At 33.8% G+C, this 19,196-nt stretch overlaps 1 protein-coding gene across 1 annotated transcript; it reads left to right on the top strand.

The window, feature by feature from the left end:
- Positions 1–1,666: 1,666 nt before the first annotated feature.
- Positions 1,667–18,674, top strand: TBX18 (T-box transcription factor 18). The gene is made up of 8 exons (XM_053460944.1): positions 1,667–2,207; positions 3,702–3,888; positions 5,477–5,578; positions 7,055–7,226; positions 10,013–10,180; positions 12,096–12,160; positions 16,665–16,759; positions 17,799–18,674. The coding sequence occupies exons 1-8, from the start codon at positions 1,973–1,975 to the stop codon at positions 18,515–18,517; spliced, it is 1,743 nt and encodes a 580-aa protein (XP_053316919.1). The 5' UTR covers positions 1,667–1,972; the 3' UTR covers positions 18,518–18,674.
- Positions 18,675–19,196: the final 522 nt, after the last annotated feature.

Genomic DNA, 19,196 nt, shown 5'->3' on the forward strand with positions numbered 1-19,196 from the left:
ATGAATAAATACATTGAAGCAGTAGTGGCCTTTGTGAGTTTATTGACTGTTAGGTAAATGCTAGATTCCTGCAGTTCCACTTGTTCACCTCTTGCTGAAAGATGTTCCTCCTGTTTTCCGCTTATAGTGTTTCAATATATATATATATATATATATATATATATATATATATATATATATATTAAATGGCACAAAAATACGAAAAATCAAATAAAAAATTGAATTTCTTTTGTACCTCAATGTATAGTCAGCAAATTATTATTATTAAATTATTAAACTACATAAAAATTAATCTTGCTTTTTTCTGCTGTTACAAATTGAATCCAAACAATAAAATTCCTTTAGAAACTACATATATAAATATATAACATTATATATCATTATGTAAATGATATGTACTTGTCGCAATACAAAGGGTTTATATATATATATATATATATATAAATTAAACATAGGGTTTGATAGATAGATGATAGACAGATAGATAGATAGATAGATAGATAGATAGATAGATAGATAGATAGATAGATAGATAGATAGATAGATATTCATTAACGGTCTTGAGGAATGGAAGTGAACAGGTTAAACTGACAGCCTGTTGCTGAGTGTTGAGACGAAGTCCCATTTCGTTGCTCCTCAGAATCAGGATGAAAATCTGGGAAGTCGCCATCCCGTTGCACCTCTAAACAGTTTTAACAACTCCCAGCGTAAACCTTCTCAACCTATAAAAAGGAAGCCTTAACTTTTTATTAAGGTGCTAAACTGAGCTTACTGAACTAAAAAATACCAGTCTTCTTCGTCTTTAAACGAGGGGGAAGAAACCCCTCAGCCAGTGTGATATCATTATGGCGTAATTAGGTGAAAACGTGACTAATTGTACTGCGTGCGTAAACTTTAGAGCAGAACGTTTAAGAGAACCCCCTCAACCCCCCCCCATACACACACACAATGTCCTGTACCAACGGCTTGCAATTATTCCAGTATATTGGCACATATAGGTGTAGCTCCCCTCACACCTAAATGTTCATTATCACCATCAATATTAGTAGTGAAGAGACAGTATAAAACATACTGGTACAGAGGGAGAAGAGGGCCTTGCCCTTGTGAGCTTACAATCTATAACAGTTTATAAAGACATTGAATGTTAAACATATTGCTTAAAAATATTAATAGATACAAGCTGGTGAGTGATTTCAATTTCCAGTATAGTCTACTTGCTTTGTGGAACTTACATATTTTTAAATAATGTTTCCAGGTTGTATATCTGGGCTCTTTGCTCTTAAAATACCCCTAAATTCACTAGCAGGCTGCATTAGCTCATTAGTGCTGTGAGTTCAGCGTAATGAATAGGCACGGGGTGTGGGGTGCTCGGGGGATAAAAGCGGAGATCAGGGTTACAAAGCCCTGCAAGTTCAGCCTGTCTAACGGATTTGGAAGTAGGTCTGGGACTGGGTTAATCCTCAGGCAGTGATTGGTCGGCTATCAAGTTGATTGACACTTCACACGACTCCTCCCTGTCCCGCCGCTTTATTGTCATTAATGAGCAAGTCCTTTGCAGCGCTCTCCTGCTTGCAAGTGCTGACAGATCGCCGCTACAAATTTCAATTACAAGCTCTAATTTGTGTCCTGCGCGCTTTCTAACCCGTGTCAGTCCTTCCTGGCCCGCCAGACGAGTCAGATCTTCAAGCCAGTAGGGGAAGGGAAGAGAAGAGGCTGAGAAAACTTCTCAAAGAGGGGTTGTTTTTTTTATAATCCTGAGCATATTTTGGGATCACCTGGATTTCCACAGGACTGGATTATAATAACTTCACGACTGTTGTAAGAGGGTATGTCCCGGTGCTTATGCTAGAGAGACCACTTTACGCTCCAGAGATTGCCCCGTGATTAGGAGCGGGTGTAGGAAGCGGGCCTGGGTGTATAGGAGACAAGCTGGGAGTATAGCAGGCACATCGGCTGAGTCCATTGAGGAGGGATGGCAGAGAAGAGAAGGTCTCCTTGCACCTTGAGTCTGAAAGCTCACGCGTTTTCGGTGGAGGCTCTCATCGGGGCTGAGAAGCACCAACAACAGCAGAAAAAGAAGCGCAGGAAACTGGAAGATGGCCCTGGGGAGAGGGGCTGTACAGAGGGACCGGATCTGCCCCCCAAACCGCTGCAGCAATCCGGAGCCATCGAACTGGAGCACTCTGTGTGCAGCATACTGGGGTCCTGTGAGTATCACTGCACGGAACTCTGCACGAGAACTGGAGCAGCCACTCACTGCTTAGGGCTTTAATGCTGTCAGAATGTTCCTGATCAATGCTCTCTTTATGGCTGAAGTCACAGCCCGTGTTACGACTTAATAATACACTATGTGTTTTATATAAATTACATTTATTATTTATTTATTATTTAAAAAAAAAAATAGAACATATGAAAGTCCAGAAGCATCAGCTCTGTATATGAGCGTGGATTCATAAAATTGATACTCTAAAAATAGGGTATGGATTTAATTGTATCTATCTATCTATCTATCTATCTATCTATCTATCTATCTATCTATCTATCTATCTATCTATCTATCTATAGATAGATATAGGATATAGTATACATGTAAAAAATATATAGTCTTATTAGTCTGAACACTAATTCTAATACAATTTGGGATGGGGTTAATACTTAGCTTTTTCTTTTGCACTTTCATTGTAACTGAAATGTATTATTATTTTATTCCCGATTTAATCAAATATTAATAGCTTTAAATTCCAATTGTCCCGAATTAATAGCGCTGTGATTAAATCCCCTAGTAGTAAATAACTTGAAATCATTTTAATGTGATTTTAGAGTGGATTGTGTTATCTGTGATAATTTGATCACAAGGGATTGAATTCCTGCTCTCTGCTATTGAAACAATAAAAAGGGATATATTTTGTCCCAGGATGATAGAATTTAGCCCCCAGTACCGAAATGTTCTATACATACAATAACAAAGTTCTATAATACAATATGTCCCATGATGATAGAATTTAGCCCCCAGTACCGAAATGTTTGATACAAAGTTCTATAATACAGTATGTATTATGTATTTTTATTTTTTAAGCTTCTTGTTCGGGGCCAATAGATAGAAAGTACTATCTTTTGGGGAAATTACAAATCTATTTGCTATGAAACAAATCAGTTTACCAGGTTATTAAGTTTGGTCTTGTAGCTATATAATAGAATTAATGAAAAGAGCTCACAGATGTTGCTTTTGTTCTATAAGTACTAATACTATTGTCTTTTACTGTCAAGCTTCTGCTTATTTTTATTGTACATATATATGTGTGTGTAAATAATTAGGTAATACATTAAAAATATAAATATATAATAAAATAATTTAGTACATTTTATTACATTTAAAAAAATCCTTATGTACATTATAGGAATCATCACATTATAATAAAACAAATCTGTCTGGAAATTAAGCGATGACAGACATGATCTATGATATTTATTCGGTAACTGATGATGGATTCATGTTTCTATTATTATTTTTTTTTTAACGTTATTTTTATTTATTCAAACCAGACAAACTAAAACATGATTACGTTTTGCATTTCAGTTGAATTACAGTTATTAGGTAGTTAATAGCCATGAAAAGATATATAAAAATGCATATAGGTCCATGCTGTTAAATTATTAGCTGGTTGGGTGCAGTATATAATTTGTTCCATATGGATTCACAGCTCCCACTGAAGAAGGATATGGGGCAGTGAAATCTTCTGGTACTGATACCTCTTCTCCAATGTCCTCACCGGTTGTCACAACACCAGTGGCAGCTTCCCCACTGCCCAGAGTAGATCTACAAGGAGCGGAGCTGTGGAAGCGCTTCCATGAGATCGGGACAGAAATGATCATCACCAAGGCCGGGAGGTGAGGAACATTTCATTCACTCTTTCAAACAAGGTGAAAATATCCGAACTGTAGCATAACCATTTGAAGGTTGATCTGCAGCTTAGTTAAAAGCCAGTGAGATCAGCCAAGAGTCTGTAATCCATCAACAGGCTTGGATATGGTTTTACTGCATGAGAAGCTATTGACACTCTCTTGGACAAGGTAGGGCACACTCATTTTTGGTAGAGTTCAGTCATTTCATTTAGAAGTTTTTCCATGGTGATGTATTTTTTGGACAGATCCCATGCACCGTTAATTATCCCATTACCTGAGCCTCGAGATGATCGCAAAATCCACTCGGGGAAACAGTTTACACCAGAGTGTTAGCTAATAATAACAGGCGATCAGGAGCATAAATGGGACTAAAATATACCTTTTCACTTATACAGGACTAAAGCTGCGGCCCTACTTAATGGACAGATTCTGCATCTAGAGTCCTATTACAATTAGAGACCTAACACTTAGCCAGTGATCCCAGCAGATGTGTCAAGAAACAAGCACCTAGATCGGGAAGTTAGTTTGCTGTTAAAATAACAGAGCGCAGTTCAATTGATATATATAATTTGCAAGGATAAATGTAATGAAAATTGAATATGCTTTGTTAAATGTGTTAAAAAAAACCATCTTCATCTGGTGAAAGTGATTAATTGTGGTTCCTCCTTTTTTTAAACTCGCTGGAGGAGGTTCACATACAGATTAACATATATTAAAGCTAGCGAGACTGGGTCGCCCACACCTAAATTGAAGCTTACAGAGTTATGAAGTGTGTGCAGATGGCAACTTTATTCCAGGAGCCCAGAATCCCAGCATTCTAAAGGTTTACTGCTCATTACACCCAGATCCTTGAATTCCGTCTTCTTCTAAAAGGACACGGTTCAAAGACATATGTATAAAGAACCCTGGAAATTATACCACTAACCCAGCTTATTAAATATTGCAAAAACATATTTTATGAAATCCATATGTTAGCGTCTAGATTTCAGTAAGTATACAGCAAGAATTTGAATGTTGATCTAAACAGTACAATGCAGGGCTTGTCCAGTGAAGTTTCTGCCAAAGTCTCTCTGTGTGACACAGGTGCACAGAAAAAAAGCCAAAAATAAGAGTATATTGTTGGCTTTATATTAGTTATACACAGGGTCTGCCATTCACAGGGGACTCTAACTGGGCTGACTAGCAAGGGGCCATATCTTTCAAATGTAAAAGGGGTTAAAACTATTGCACTAAATAAAGCTATACATACAGCTATATTTACATTTTGATGGAAAATGCTACAAATTGACACAATCACCATAGCAAAACAATAGAAATAACAATAATAAAAATGCAAGGTTTCCCCTGCGATCAAGAACTGCTTTAGGCCAATTAATATATGTCTAAATTCAACATCAAGGTGAAAGCTCCAACTTCTTTTGAAATACATTGTTTGGCTTATATTTTCTACAGAATGTTTGATATAAAAAATCTGTATTCCACTTAACATGAAAAAGACTTTATTATTTAGTAGTAGCAGCATTGCCATATTTCCTTTAACTAAACCTATGATATTAATTCTTTTTTTTGTTAGACGAATGTTTCCAGCAATGAGAGTGAAAATATCAGGTTTAGATCCTCACCAGCAATATTATATTGCTATGGATATCGTACCAGTCGATAATAAGAGATATCGGTAAATATTCCTGCACATTTCCTTTATTATTTTTATTTATTTACCTAAATATGATACTTGATTTTATTTTTGCGCTATTTCGGTCTTTTATCGTATGAAGTAAGATTAATAAGACTAAATCATGTATTTGTAAACTATAAGTGCATATTTATTTTTGCCAGTCTTTGCTTATATTGTGTGATAACAAATGAAAACTTGGTAATTTCGGAACAAATAGAAATTCTAAAACGTTTTATAAACCTAAACCTGAGATTCCCAAATAGGAAACTGGTGATGGGAACTTTTTAAATCGGTGACACAGAGCATTAACCTTCTATTGTTTTCAATTCCAAAATCACACTAAAAGTAACAATGTTTTGCAGCATTTGTTCTTAATAAATAGGAGCGATAACTGTTATTTATTAGTATAGTATTTCTGCTTGATTCACAAAAAAGGTCCGACTTATTATTGAATTAGACCATGGCTTTTATATCTGAATCGAACACTGCAGACATCTTACTATTTTATACGTATTCTATATATATATATATATATATATATATATATATATATATATATATATATATATATATATATATATATATATATATATATATATATATAAAACTAATAATAATGATATGTAACGAGGTGGTAATCACCAATTTCTACATTTTAGCCACATATTCACTATAGGTTAAGATATCCTGGGACACTATGGGTTAAAAGCACTATATATGCTGGACTATAAACTTGACAGACAGACAGTCATTTAAATACATGTTACTAGGAAAGAGTGTGTTTCCATTAAAGTCCTTTAAACCTGAAACGTGCTATTCTCATTGTATTGTCACGGCTGTTCTTGTGGAAATGGTCACTAGGCACACAGACAGGCGTGTAAAGTTCATTTCTATATTTCTGAAAAATATATTACACGAGTCCATCGGGGCTGCAGTGATCGCTTTTGAGCCCTAATCGTTTTAACATGTTTATTTATTAACTGTTCTAGAGTCTGTCTGTTTATTTACTTACACTTTTTACGGCACGGTAATTTATAGGTGGGCTGTACAATGCATTCTGGTGTTAGCATTTGTGACTTTTGATACTACTAGAACATTTTGAACATTAGCTTCCCTGTATAATTGAATTGGATTTGATAGTTTGATTTCTTGATTTCTGGTGATATGTGTATTACAGTCACAAGTATTAACTGTTGTAAAACATACAATGGAATATAATATTTATTGTTTGTAACTATATATACACACACACACATATCTAGCTATATAAATATATATATGTATTATTAATATATATACATATATTTAGATATATATGTAGATAATTATATATATATATAATATAACACTATTTGTTTTTGTAGGAATACATGAAACATCAACAGTGCATTATACCATTATACATTGTCCTAAATGGAGAATAGGAATAATATAAATGTATTTGCACTTTTACCACCATTTTCTTTTCCCATACAGTTATGTCTACCACAGTTCAAAATGGATGGTGGCAGGCAATGCAGATTCACCTGTGCCTCCACGAGTGTATATCCACCCAGACTCGCCAGCTTCAGGAGAGACCTGGATGAGACAAGTCATTAGTTTCGACAAACTGAAACTTACTAATAATGAGCTGGATGATCAAGGACATGTGGGTATTCCAATCATAGAATAAAGGCTTGTGCATTCCTTTTACTAATAGCATACATATGTCATGATGCCTCTAAGTGTTGTAAATGGTTATATGTTACAATTACAGATTTTGTGCTGTAGTGGATCATGTTACCACAAAATCTTAATCTTAAAAAATAAGGAATTTATCTCTAAATATCTGTGGCCATCTCTTTGTAGATTAATTTAAGATCTCTTTACAAGATTGATCTGCCACAATATTAATGAATCTGTAAAAACAATAAATTCAGATTGATTCATGAGTTACTTGGGGATGAAAAAAAATTTAACCAATAATTATTATTTTATTGGAGGAGTTGGGCTATGCAATCAAAATATGACACAAGATCATAGAAGAAAATACTTTTGACTAGTTTCAAAAATATTATTTATAGTTACATTTCTTGTAAACATATTTGAGTATGATGAATACATTTATCACTAGAATATATTTGAATCCACTTAAGTAAAAGTCACCATATTTATAACTATCCTTATATTAGGTACCTGCATCTCATATCTTTCCTAAACTATGTTTTGCTAACTTAAAAATGTCCTTCTGAAAAGCAACGTTTGTTCATTATGGAATATCTTCATAGGTGTATATCTTTATCAGCAACCATCCCTCCTGTGTTCCAATGGCATGTTGTGTTTGCTTAAACAAGTTTCATTTTAAAAGGCTAATTGATTATTAGAAAACCCTTTTGCAAATATGTTAGCACAGTTACAAATGTCCTTGTTTTCCATAACAAAAGCGAAGTGGTCCCAAACTAATGGTAGTGGCATGTAACTTTGACACCCAATATTACTTTACCACATTTACATTTGTCAAAGCATGTGACATACATTGTGCTAACCATGATAAGCAAAATAAGCAGTCCCTTTTACACTTAAAACACTAATCATATCATTATATTAGCTTAGAGCTCTTAAGTTCACAATTCACAAATTGTTCACTAATTCATGATTTTACTATATAGAGAGCATGCAGATTCATTAAGACTATTAGGGAATGAAGGTAGATATAAAATAAACAACATAAAAATGTACAATATACAAAAATAACACTAACATCAAGAAAACAAAGGGACCAGGAGTAGGTACTGCTCTTGCAAATTTGTAATCCATTAGATATAATTTCATTGCTTAAAAACACTGTGTATTTTAAAATTTGTGGCTATATTTTTATAATTTTTATTTAAATACAGCTATTTTAGGGGGGAAGCAGTAGCATGATCTGCAAGTGGCTCATTGTTATACTGTAGCACTCAAAATACATTGGCTCTAGTCTTCTAGACAAATCAAGGGGTCTTATTTTTCTTATTATTTAAATCACATAAGAAGCTGTGGGTTTGTGTATTAAATGAGTGTTGGTTTTGAGCTCCTCACTGACTAGAGAATCAATGAGAGAGAAAGTAGGTTTAAAATAGCTTCTAGCCATGTGCTAAATAAAGACAGTTTACTTGCCTGTAGCCAGCTACACAGGCTAAATTCTCTCTCTTATTTTAAGTTCCAAGTGCTCCTTTAATTGTGGGAGTCTCTTAATGTAAATCAATACATAAAAATGTTTACTATTGTTTGCACAGTGTTAAAAATGTGTTAAAAAAAAACAACTCTTTTAAAATAATAACCTAGGTTATGAAAAGCCTTTATTCTCTGTGATTAGGGGGAAACAATTATATTATTATTTAGTTATTGCTAAAGGGAAGGCATAAATCCTTTGTAATCGAGTTACCAAATGTTAGAGATATTATTTACCATCCCTCCTGTGATTATCCTATGATGTTCATATTCCATTAAAATTGTTATCCTGTTCAAATTTACATTGATTAGTGTACAAATGGGAAATTATGAATATGTGTGATAAGAATTGGTGACAGAAATTTTGACGAGGGACATGCTTTTGAAAAATAGACATTTTTTACATCTAGATGCCTAAATATCTAATACAGCATAAAGTTGTAGCTTTGATATTTTTTGACTTAAGGAATGTTGAGCATAGTTAAAATGATACCATTTATTGGCTAACTGAGAGTTTAATAGTGAGCTTTCGAGGCCAAGTTGTTAGGTCTCTTCCTCAGGCATTAATCAACCTTTTTTATCATTTTAATATGTAAAAAGGTGCTGAACTATAAAACTCAAGTGTTCTGTTTGACACCTTCAAAAAGCAGCTACAGTAACAGCAATGAATATTTAGTTAAGTTTCTTAACAAGAAGTATGTCAAACTGTTGTTTTTCTCTATCATCAAAATTGTAGTCATGGTAGTTTATTTAAATATTTTTTTTTCATAATTGGAAACAAGTGACTTTTTTCTCTGTGACTGAAATACATAGTGCATATTGTTTCCATGAAAAGCTTAGAATCAGCTAGCTGCATCAGTAGGGTATAGGAATGGTCAACGTACAGCTTCCCTCACAGTTTGTTCTTCATTATTCATGGCTTCAACCAAGATTTTGAAGTCATCAGCATTAAAGTAAGTTAGTTTTAGCTTTTGAAGTTTCAGGATGAAAACCAAGCCACAATTTAAAACATAGTTTCGATGGCCACTCAACTGAGAATAATTATGATCAGAGAAGAATTTGGAATCCCCCAGAATATAATTGTAGAATAAATGTGAAATTAATTAATTAATGTATTCCTAATGTGTCACATTAAAACACCTTTTTTAAACTTAGCATTTGTAGCTATTGAAAAACAAACGTTTAGCGTGAAGGCAGAGTCTGAAATATTTCTTGTTATATAACATTTTTTATAATTAATTTCAGATTATCCTTCATTCAATGCACAAATACCAACCACGTGTCCATGTCATCAGGAAAGACTGTGGTGATGAACTTTCACCAGTGAAGCCGATTCCAGCTGGAGAAGGGGAGAAAGCATTCTCATTCCCTGAAACCATATTTACTACTGTCACAGCTTATCAGAACCAACAGGTAAATCATCCTGTAAATGTTTGATCATTTCATTTGGAAGATGGTTGCTCTGTTTTTAACTTGCTACACCTATGCGTTTTTGTCGAAATAAGAATTTATGAAATGAGCTATGGGACTTGGCAATGTGCACTGGTTCAAGTGAGACAACATCATTGGAGAAATATTTGCCTCTTTTCTTGAAGTAAGAGTATATAAACATGTATGGGATATGCATGTGCCTATCCTGAATGTAAGAAGGGCCGAAAACGGATTATGGTTTGAGTCTTTACAGTCCAGACAGTTCTTATATGCTGTTGAATTCTGTTTCTGATAGTTGATAAAACCCAGGTGTTGAATACATCTTTTTGGGTTTGCTGCAAGCCTGGACACTGCAACACGCTCAGCAAGTTTGGCCACCGTCACTACATGAGCATAAAAACGTATCGTGCAGCCGCGCATATCATGTCATCAGCTGCACTCAGGTCATTGGACATCCGTTGGCCCTAAAGTGCCAGGGCTGTTTTCTCATCACCAGTGCTGCCGTCACCGTCAGTCCGGCCTTGGTTTGGTGTTTGGGTGGATTCTGGATGCATGGACAGGTTTGACAGGCCAATGCAAGTGACTATTAAAGTTACTGCTTTCCGAAAGGCTTCCAGACATATTTTTGATGGACCATCCAAAACTTTAAGTATAGTTCCTGGCAACTCAAATAGACCTAGTAATAACTATGTTGTCAGAATTATCCACCTCCACTTGAGAACCTACACTACTTCTGGTAAAAAAGAGACTTGTTAACATGAAGTCAATACAATATACACAATAAAAAGCTATGAACTGAAGAGACTATTTGAACAACAACTGTAATAGTAGAGAGTTAAGCAAAGTTGATAATACTTATGGGGAGGCTCCTTTACACATTCTATGCGAATTACGTTTGTTTTCCCAGGGAATCACAGATAGGGTTTATTGGATTTATGCATGCTGTGCACTCCACATATGTTTAATGGAATGCTTAAATAATTTGGAGTATTTTCTAGCTTGGAATTTGACTTGTACAGCAAGTGTTATTACAGCGAGTCCCTATTTAGCTATTTTTATACAAAACAATCTTCTACAAAATAAATTAAAATTTTAAAACATGCTGGGATGATTGGATAAACTATTGTAGCATTTGTAAACAGGATATTTTTTCAAAAGAAGATTGGATCAGAAAAAAACTATAGTTTCTATTTTTTTTCTTCTCATCTCAATTTTTTATACATATAATTTTTATATAAACATAAACATAATGTAGTTTATGATTCTATGTATGTGCCTAAATGAAGACACTTCCTTGATTTAATAGGCTTTTTAAACATGTATCACATGACCAGGGAAGAATCTTATTAAAATAAATAAAACAAACAAAATAAATACCTTTTAATTTTATTTTAATATACCAGTTTAAGTGGTATCTCAGCTGTAGAGAAATACATACCTCATACTGAGGTTGCTTCTTTTTGAACATTTGTGTTTACCAAAGCTGCCAGATCTCTTTTAGAATTCTACTAAATAAGGAGACCAATTTAAAAGTAGCATGTGTCAAAAATTCTAGGTAGCTGATAAAACATGCCCTTTTGGAATGGTAAATAAGTGGAACATCTTCCCATCATAAGTGGGAGAGGTTACATCATTGAGATATCCTAAAAATGTACTGATTAAAAGAGTCTTACATCAAGAAACATGGGCAAACTAGATGGGCCGAATGATTCTTGTCTGCTGTCAAGTTCAATGTTTTATTGCATTTGATTATTTGGGAATAATCAAGAAAACCACTAACAAACAATAAATAGTTTTCTTTGTTATTCTGTACATTTGTAATTGCAAGGATAGCAATATTTTTGGTAACTAGTAAAATGTATTCCTTATATATTTATTTATATATGATTTTCTGTAGATAACAAGGCTGAAGATTGACAGAAATCCATTTGCTAAAGGATTTAGAGATTCGGGACGTAACAGGTTAGTGACAATCTTTAAATTTGTATTTTTAAAACTATTGTTTTCTGTATTTTACTAATATGTCATTATTAAATATGCTTTCTATCAATGAAGGTAGAAGGAAACTAAGCCTATACTTACATCTACTTAGACGTTTCTATGAAAATAATAAAATAGATTATGGTAGAGGTGCAGCTATGCAAAACCTGGGATTTGGGCCCCCACTATCATCCATTTTTTAACAGTCATTACAATGTATACACTGGCTCTAAGCAGATATAAACGTGTTATGCATAAAAAAAAGCAGAAAGTTTAAAAAATTAACTTACCACCATACTGTACATTCCAACATATCAAAGGGCCAAAGAGGGACATGTGATTACAGGTGGCCAGGATCTGAGCTTTTTATGCGACTTTATGACCTATTGACAGACATTTATGTACCTGAATAAGGCATTTAGATGAAGAATAGTGTAGGGTAGGTTATTGGCACATCTATTGTATGCTGTTTAAACACATTAAAGTGGACTCACTTTTTCAAGGTTCCATTTGCATTTGCCTATATGCTGATCATACTTTATGAGCCTTGCCTGCTTCATGACTATTGGAGGATGGGAAATACTCTTATTTAAAATGACTTTATTCTACAGAATATAGTTGTTACATATTTACCTAAATGATCACTACATAATGTTTAATTATGTAATGTGTTATGTTATTATAGTAGTATAATAGTGATGTATGCTAAAATTAATTCATTTATCAAAGGCAAAAATCAGTTTAGAATATAATGTTCATTCAAGATATTGAATACAGATCATCAAATGGAGATAAATTGGACCAAATCCATTATCTGAGATCAAACGTATCACTGTTTTTTAATCTCATTTCACCCATTGCACTTTACAAAAAGGTTGCTGTTAATGACAAAGCCCGTACATGTACGGGCTCAAAATGCATTGTTTTCAATGGGTTTTGGGACCGCCCATTGTCCTTAAGGGGTTAAATTACTGGATAGCTTTATTTTCAATATTGAATCCTCCCCATTAATTTTCTCAGTTTCAAAGAATAAGTAATGAAAACCAAAAATATTGTAAAATCATATTCGCAAGCATTTTGTAGGGCTGAGTTTACCCATTACTTTAATATTAGGAGTGGTGTGTGATGGCTGGTGTAAGGGGGGCAGATACATGAGTCAGTAGCCAACAGTTTGTTCTAGTTGTATTATTTTCAAGACACAGAGTAGCAAAAACATCTTTGGTGTTACTTAAACAGCTAGCAAATTCTCTCATATAAGGCTTTTGCTTGCCCCCTCTGAAAAAAGTGTTTATTCATTTATAAAAAGGAATGCTTTTCCCCTCTAGCCTCTCACATTTGTTTGATCTATTAAAAAAGCTGACAGCCTAAAATCTGGTTTAGTTTAAGAGGTGATTTAATCAAAGCTTGGAATTAGTCTACTAACATCTAAGGCACTGGGACCCATGGATTTTACAGTGTGCAGACTACAAAGAACTAAGACTGAAAATAGGGTTAATTCCTGTGAACCCCCCATTTCAAACAGTTTAATTGAATGTGCATTTTTTTTATGGTTATTGCATATTTATTCGTTTTATCTAGATGTTTAGTTAAATATTTCAATGTTTCCCTTTATCAAAGCTCCTTCTCATATGGGGCACAAAAACAATGTTTATACCCTCGTCTATTAACTGTTTTTCATGAATGAACAGAATGATACATTTTTGATTAGATTATCATTGAAGTGAGATTATGCAATGTTCAGCATTAAAGACTAGATGTACCTTACTGTTCTGTTGTTCTAAAATGAATCACTCAGTAAATCTTTGGCGAAATATGCAGTTCTACAATTGCACGTTTCATCTATTTACAATAAAATGATCCCATGTCACATTTCTGTAAACATCAATATCTAGCCAAAAAAAAAAAAAAATCTAAATTGTAAACTATGGCAAAATTGAAAAGATGATCTGATAACTTTTCTTTCTAGGTAGTATTTTATAAAATTAATTTAGTAAAATGTTAACACTTGTTAACATGTTTATTGCTTCCCTAATTTGTTTATCTTTATGTCATCGATGACTCACTAAGTTATTTAAGATAGGTCCTCTAAATATTGGGAATCATTTAATCCATACTTAACTTTTTTTAAAGTGGTGGCAATTACTTTTTTGTTAAATAGCTGTTAAGCTATACAACTAAAATTCATAATTTGTTAACATTTACCTTTTTAAGAGTAAACATTCATTTTGTATGAAAAACTTTACACTTGTTTTTAAAGCCTCTCATACCTTTGTCATTTATAAATTATATATATATATATATATATATATATATATATATATATATATATATATATATATATATACATTTACATGCAAACATAGGGTATAATTATATCCTTGTATACAGTTGCAGGGTTTATTTAATAAAATTCAGAAGCTTAAGCTGTTAAAAGATATCCTGTGGAATATTAGCAGAGTGAAGGGTAATTTATGTGTTGAGAATAAAGTTCCTTTCTTTAGTTAATCTTTGAGTTTGACCTAATAAAATGTTATACCAGGAAGGCAAAACAATTTCGTCCCTTTAAATAATTGTAAGTATTTCACTAAAATAAATGTGGCCATTTGATTGCATAAATTAAAGGGTGATAAAACGTGGAAATTGTTCGAAGGCATCTTGTATAAATTATCGCCCCGGCTATAGTTCTCCAGGAGGTACCTTTTATCTCCTCTTTAACTAGAAGTGAAAAGTCTGGGTTACTGCAAAAAAAGGCATTTTTGTTGCCCAGCTTCAGCTAATAAAGGCTTTATAGGGGTTGCCTGTACAATATCTGGGATCTCAGAAAAAGCTTGGTATAAAAATGGTTTCATAGTTACAATACAGCTTTAAACCTGGCATTAAATAAAAACAAATCACTTATAATAAAAGAAGTTTTAGAAGTTTATTATTACCTGGTATATATTTTTTTTCTGTTATGAGACCACTTAATCAAAATGTCTTACTTTTACAACTTCATCAGGACATACAATAACTCGTAACATTCTGCAAATCTTTGAGTAAGTCATTACTTTTTAGTACTGGACAGATTTGTTGCAGCTTTAGAGTGTTTATAACGCAGCGAGTGACCAAAATTACTGTTGTTTCCTTTTACTTAGTGTTTTATTGATATATATTCAATATATATATATATATATATATATATATATATATATATATGTTTGTATATATATATATATATATATGTGTGTATATATATATATATATATATATATATATATGTGTAAAGTTTAAGTAAGGCCGCACTGAGTCTCACAAAAGAATTGATGAGCCTATTCACCTGAGTGCAGGGCAGGCCATAAATAATAGTCCATAGTAAGCATGCACTCATGGGTCTTGTAAGTGTAAAACAATAATTTGTATTTAAATTGACAAATCATCATCGATGTTTCAGTCTGTGTACTGAACCTTTATCAAGATGTCTACTAAGGTTCTAAAAGCCGCTTAAGTAGATCCATCAAACAAAATTAACCAATCACTTCCTACACCTGTGTATCACCAGAACCACTGACTCGATAAAGCTGATCAAACCATTGATAGATGGAAAGAAAGGAGCCTTTAACTGTTACCATGGTGGCCCGTGATGTCAACTCTATGTTAACCCATAATGCTAACCTATTGATCAAATCTAGTTGATCCAACATAGAGTTAGTCATGTTGTATATAAAATGGAAAAATATATAAAGAGGATCTGTTCGAACATATTGTCTAAGTCAGGCATGTCCAAACTTTTTTCGAAGAGTGCCAGATTTGATGAAGTGAACATGTGCGAAGGCCGACCATTTTGCCTGACATTCTTTGAACCATTAAAATTAAATGCAAATTAACTATTTTATGCAAAGTTTATTGAAAACGGTATATTTTTCATTGTGTGACTTGGATGACAAATCTAAACAGGTGTCTCTGCCTTTAATATAACAAAACAGATCTATATTTGGGCAACTTATCTGTGGGGCCTTATCAGTCCAGAACGCGGGCCGCAATTGGCCCTCGGGCCGGACTTTGGACATGCCTGGTCTAAGTGAACCTCTAAACAAATCCTGGTCACTGGGTACACAAGATATAAGATGTATCAACTTCCTGAAACTCTAGAATAGAAAAATACAATATAACAAAAACATTAATTCAAAAAAGAAATTATATTTTAGGCATTAAACATGTTGCAGTGTATTTAAATACACCTGACAGAGAAAACCTCAAACTGACCAAAAATTACAGATTCCATAAATAAGTTTTCATAGCTCAAAAATGTACAGCTTGATTAGCTCAGAACATTACTGATAATGAATTATTGTAGAGTTTTAAAAAGGAAGAAAAAGATATGTGTTCATTAGGGCCACTGGGAGCAACAGGTCTACTCACATTGAAGTAGTAAGCAAGATCTTTCACCGTCTCTATGTATATATATATACACTTGTATACATTTATTTTTTATGTTATTCGTATTCAGGATGGGCTTGGAAGCCTTGGTGGAGTCATATGCGTTTTGGAGACCATCTTTGAGAACACTTACTTTTGAGGACATACCTGGTATCTCTAAGCAAGGTAAAACTTAATGTGTGGGCTCATTAGAACTGTTCTCATAAACATAGTTAAAATGAAATATGAATGTTTGAAATATCAATATAGCATGTTTGATAACTTTCTAGTATAAAACTATGGCTGTTGGTCACTTTGAGTGATTCTGAAATGTAAACTGGGTCATTTTTGATGTAGAACCTGTTGGGTAGGCTACTATAGGTAAAACAGGTCAACAAAAGACAAAATGTAATATTTGTTCAGTATTGCTTGAAGTATTATCTATTGTGTAAGACCTTTATTCTGGTGTATGTAAGACTTTATGTATTTGCCTTGGTTTTTAATGGTAACCGTAGGTGTCAGAAGGCCACTAAGGCCTCCGTTCACACTGTTGTTTTTTTATATTACTGATATGCTCCTTTATAGTAATATACAGAAAATGTCAATGCATAAAGCAAATAGTGACTGGTCAACAGGAGTCCTGCTTACTATACCAAGTACAGGAACAAACTTTCTTCATAAACTGAGTCACATGTGTTTAACATTATTTACTACACAAAGTCAAATACATATCATACATATAATAGTTAATACACATTGTACATGGGACCTTGATCAAGAAAGGTTAAAAGAAGTGAGTGCACAGCAGAGAAATACAGCCTACATAAAACAAGTAGGATATAGTCTTATGAAACATCTAACAAACAGGAGAAAAAATGTTGCTATAAGAAAGATAGCTAGAGTAAGAAGGTATAACATACAGAATACTTGTGGGGATTAGGAGCTGGCTTTTACAGAGGTGTTGAAGGTTACATGCATAACTTTGAATGTATGAAACAAAAAGCATTGAATAGATATTTGTGGGGGGAACTGCACTTGGTAGATGTTGTGGACTATTCTTGCAGCGGATAAAAATATGTTCTCAATTACCATATTTGTAAATCTGTTATAATGCTGAATTATTAGTATATTTAATGTTATTTCTGGAATATAATGAGACATTTTCCACTGAAACGATTTTAGTTCATTTTTTGCTCATGTATTTAAAATTGAATTTGCATTTTAGGAGGCCCTGGAGCTTCTTCTTTATTCTCGGGTTCTGGAACTTCAGCTACCCATTCTCACCTGCTACCTGGTTCACCCTGCTCTTCTCCAGCATTTCATCTTAATACAAACACCAGCCAGCTTTGTGGCTTTAATCCTGGAGATTACTCAGCCTGTGGTCGATCCAGCCTTGCACTTAACAGATATAGCACATCACTCGCTGAAACGTACAACAGACTTGCAAACTCAACAAGTGAAACCTTTTGCACTCCAAGGACCCCTGCCTACGTTGGAATGGCAAGTACTACATCAGTGAATATGTCTATGACTGGAAACGACAATGAAGCTTTTGGATGCCCCCAGTCTAGCCTGTCAATGCAAATTTCAGGAATGTCTCCGCAACTCCAGTACATTATGCCTTCTCCAACAAGCAATGCCTTTGGCAGCAACCAGCACCATCAAACACATTACAATACATTTAGACTGCACAGTCCATGCGCTTTGTATGGATACAATTTCTCTACATCCCCAAAACTGGCTTCTAGTCCTGAAAAAATTGTCTCCACGCAGGGAAGTTTTTTGGGTTCCTCTCCAAGTGGTACAATGACTGATCGTCAGATTCTCCCTCCTGTGGAAGGTGTACACATCCTTAACAGTACAGGGCAACAGAATTACTTTGAGCCTAGGAGTCTGGGGAGTTTAACATTGTCATCTACTCAAGTATCTGCACACATGGTTTGATGGAATATGTAACACAAGTATATTTTACTTTTTTTGAATAGCCAACTTAATTTTCTCATATCTTAGTTTGTAAATATATTTGAAAACACAAATGCACTATGTTGCACCTAACAATCTGATACTCAGATCCATAAAGAATGAAAGACGTTTTAAACCACATAGCCTCTTTTTAATCTGGAAGGAGCAAGCAATTTTATTTTGCACCTCTTAGCACTTGAGACCTTCCTGAGCAGGAAACCACTCATGAATATGCATATCGCAACTGATTTCCCTTTACTAATTTAAGTTCTGTCAAGTTATGAAATCCATTACATATATTTGTGAATAATACAACATGTTTTCTAAATGTTTCTTTCATCTAAAATAAGCAATACAGATCCTTAAAGAATAATGCTTTATTACCATGTTTATTTGAATTACCTGTTGAGCTGGTAAATAGCACTATTTAAAGCAATGCAGTCTATGTAATATTTGCTGTTAATTCCCTACAAAAGTGGTGGTCAAAAAAAAAAATACCCTCTTGCTATGACTGAAAAGGTAAATTATCTATTTTTTAATAAACTTGTAGACCAACTATGACTCTACTATTTAAAAGAGTTGTATCAGATGGTATCTGCATCAGATCGAAACCTAATATTAGGATATACTGAACCTATCTGGCAGGCTATGATATAACATT

This window comes from Spea bombifrons, chromosome 3, assembly GCF_027358695.1.
Source record: "Spea bombifrons isolate aSpeBom1 chromosome 3, aSpeBom1.2.pri, whole genome shotgun sequence".
Classification (NCBI taxonomy): Eukaryota; Metazoa; Chordata; class Amphibia; order Anura; family Pelobatidae; genus Spea; species Spea bombifrons.

Coding starts and splice junctions, on each gene's coding strand:
- TBX18 (XM_053460944.1), top strand. CDS start 1,973: ATGGCAGAGAAGAGAAGGTCTCCTTGCACCTTGAGTCTGAAAGCTCAC. Junction 3,889..5,476: donor ATCATCACCAAGGCCGGGAG/GTGAGGAACATT, acceptor TTTTTTTGTTAG/ACGAATGTTTCCAGCAATGA. Junction 5,579..7,054: donor GTCGATAATAAGAGATATCG/GTAAATATTCCT, acceptor TTTCCCATACAG/TTATGTCTACCACAGTTCAA.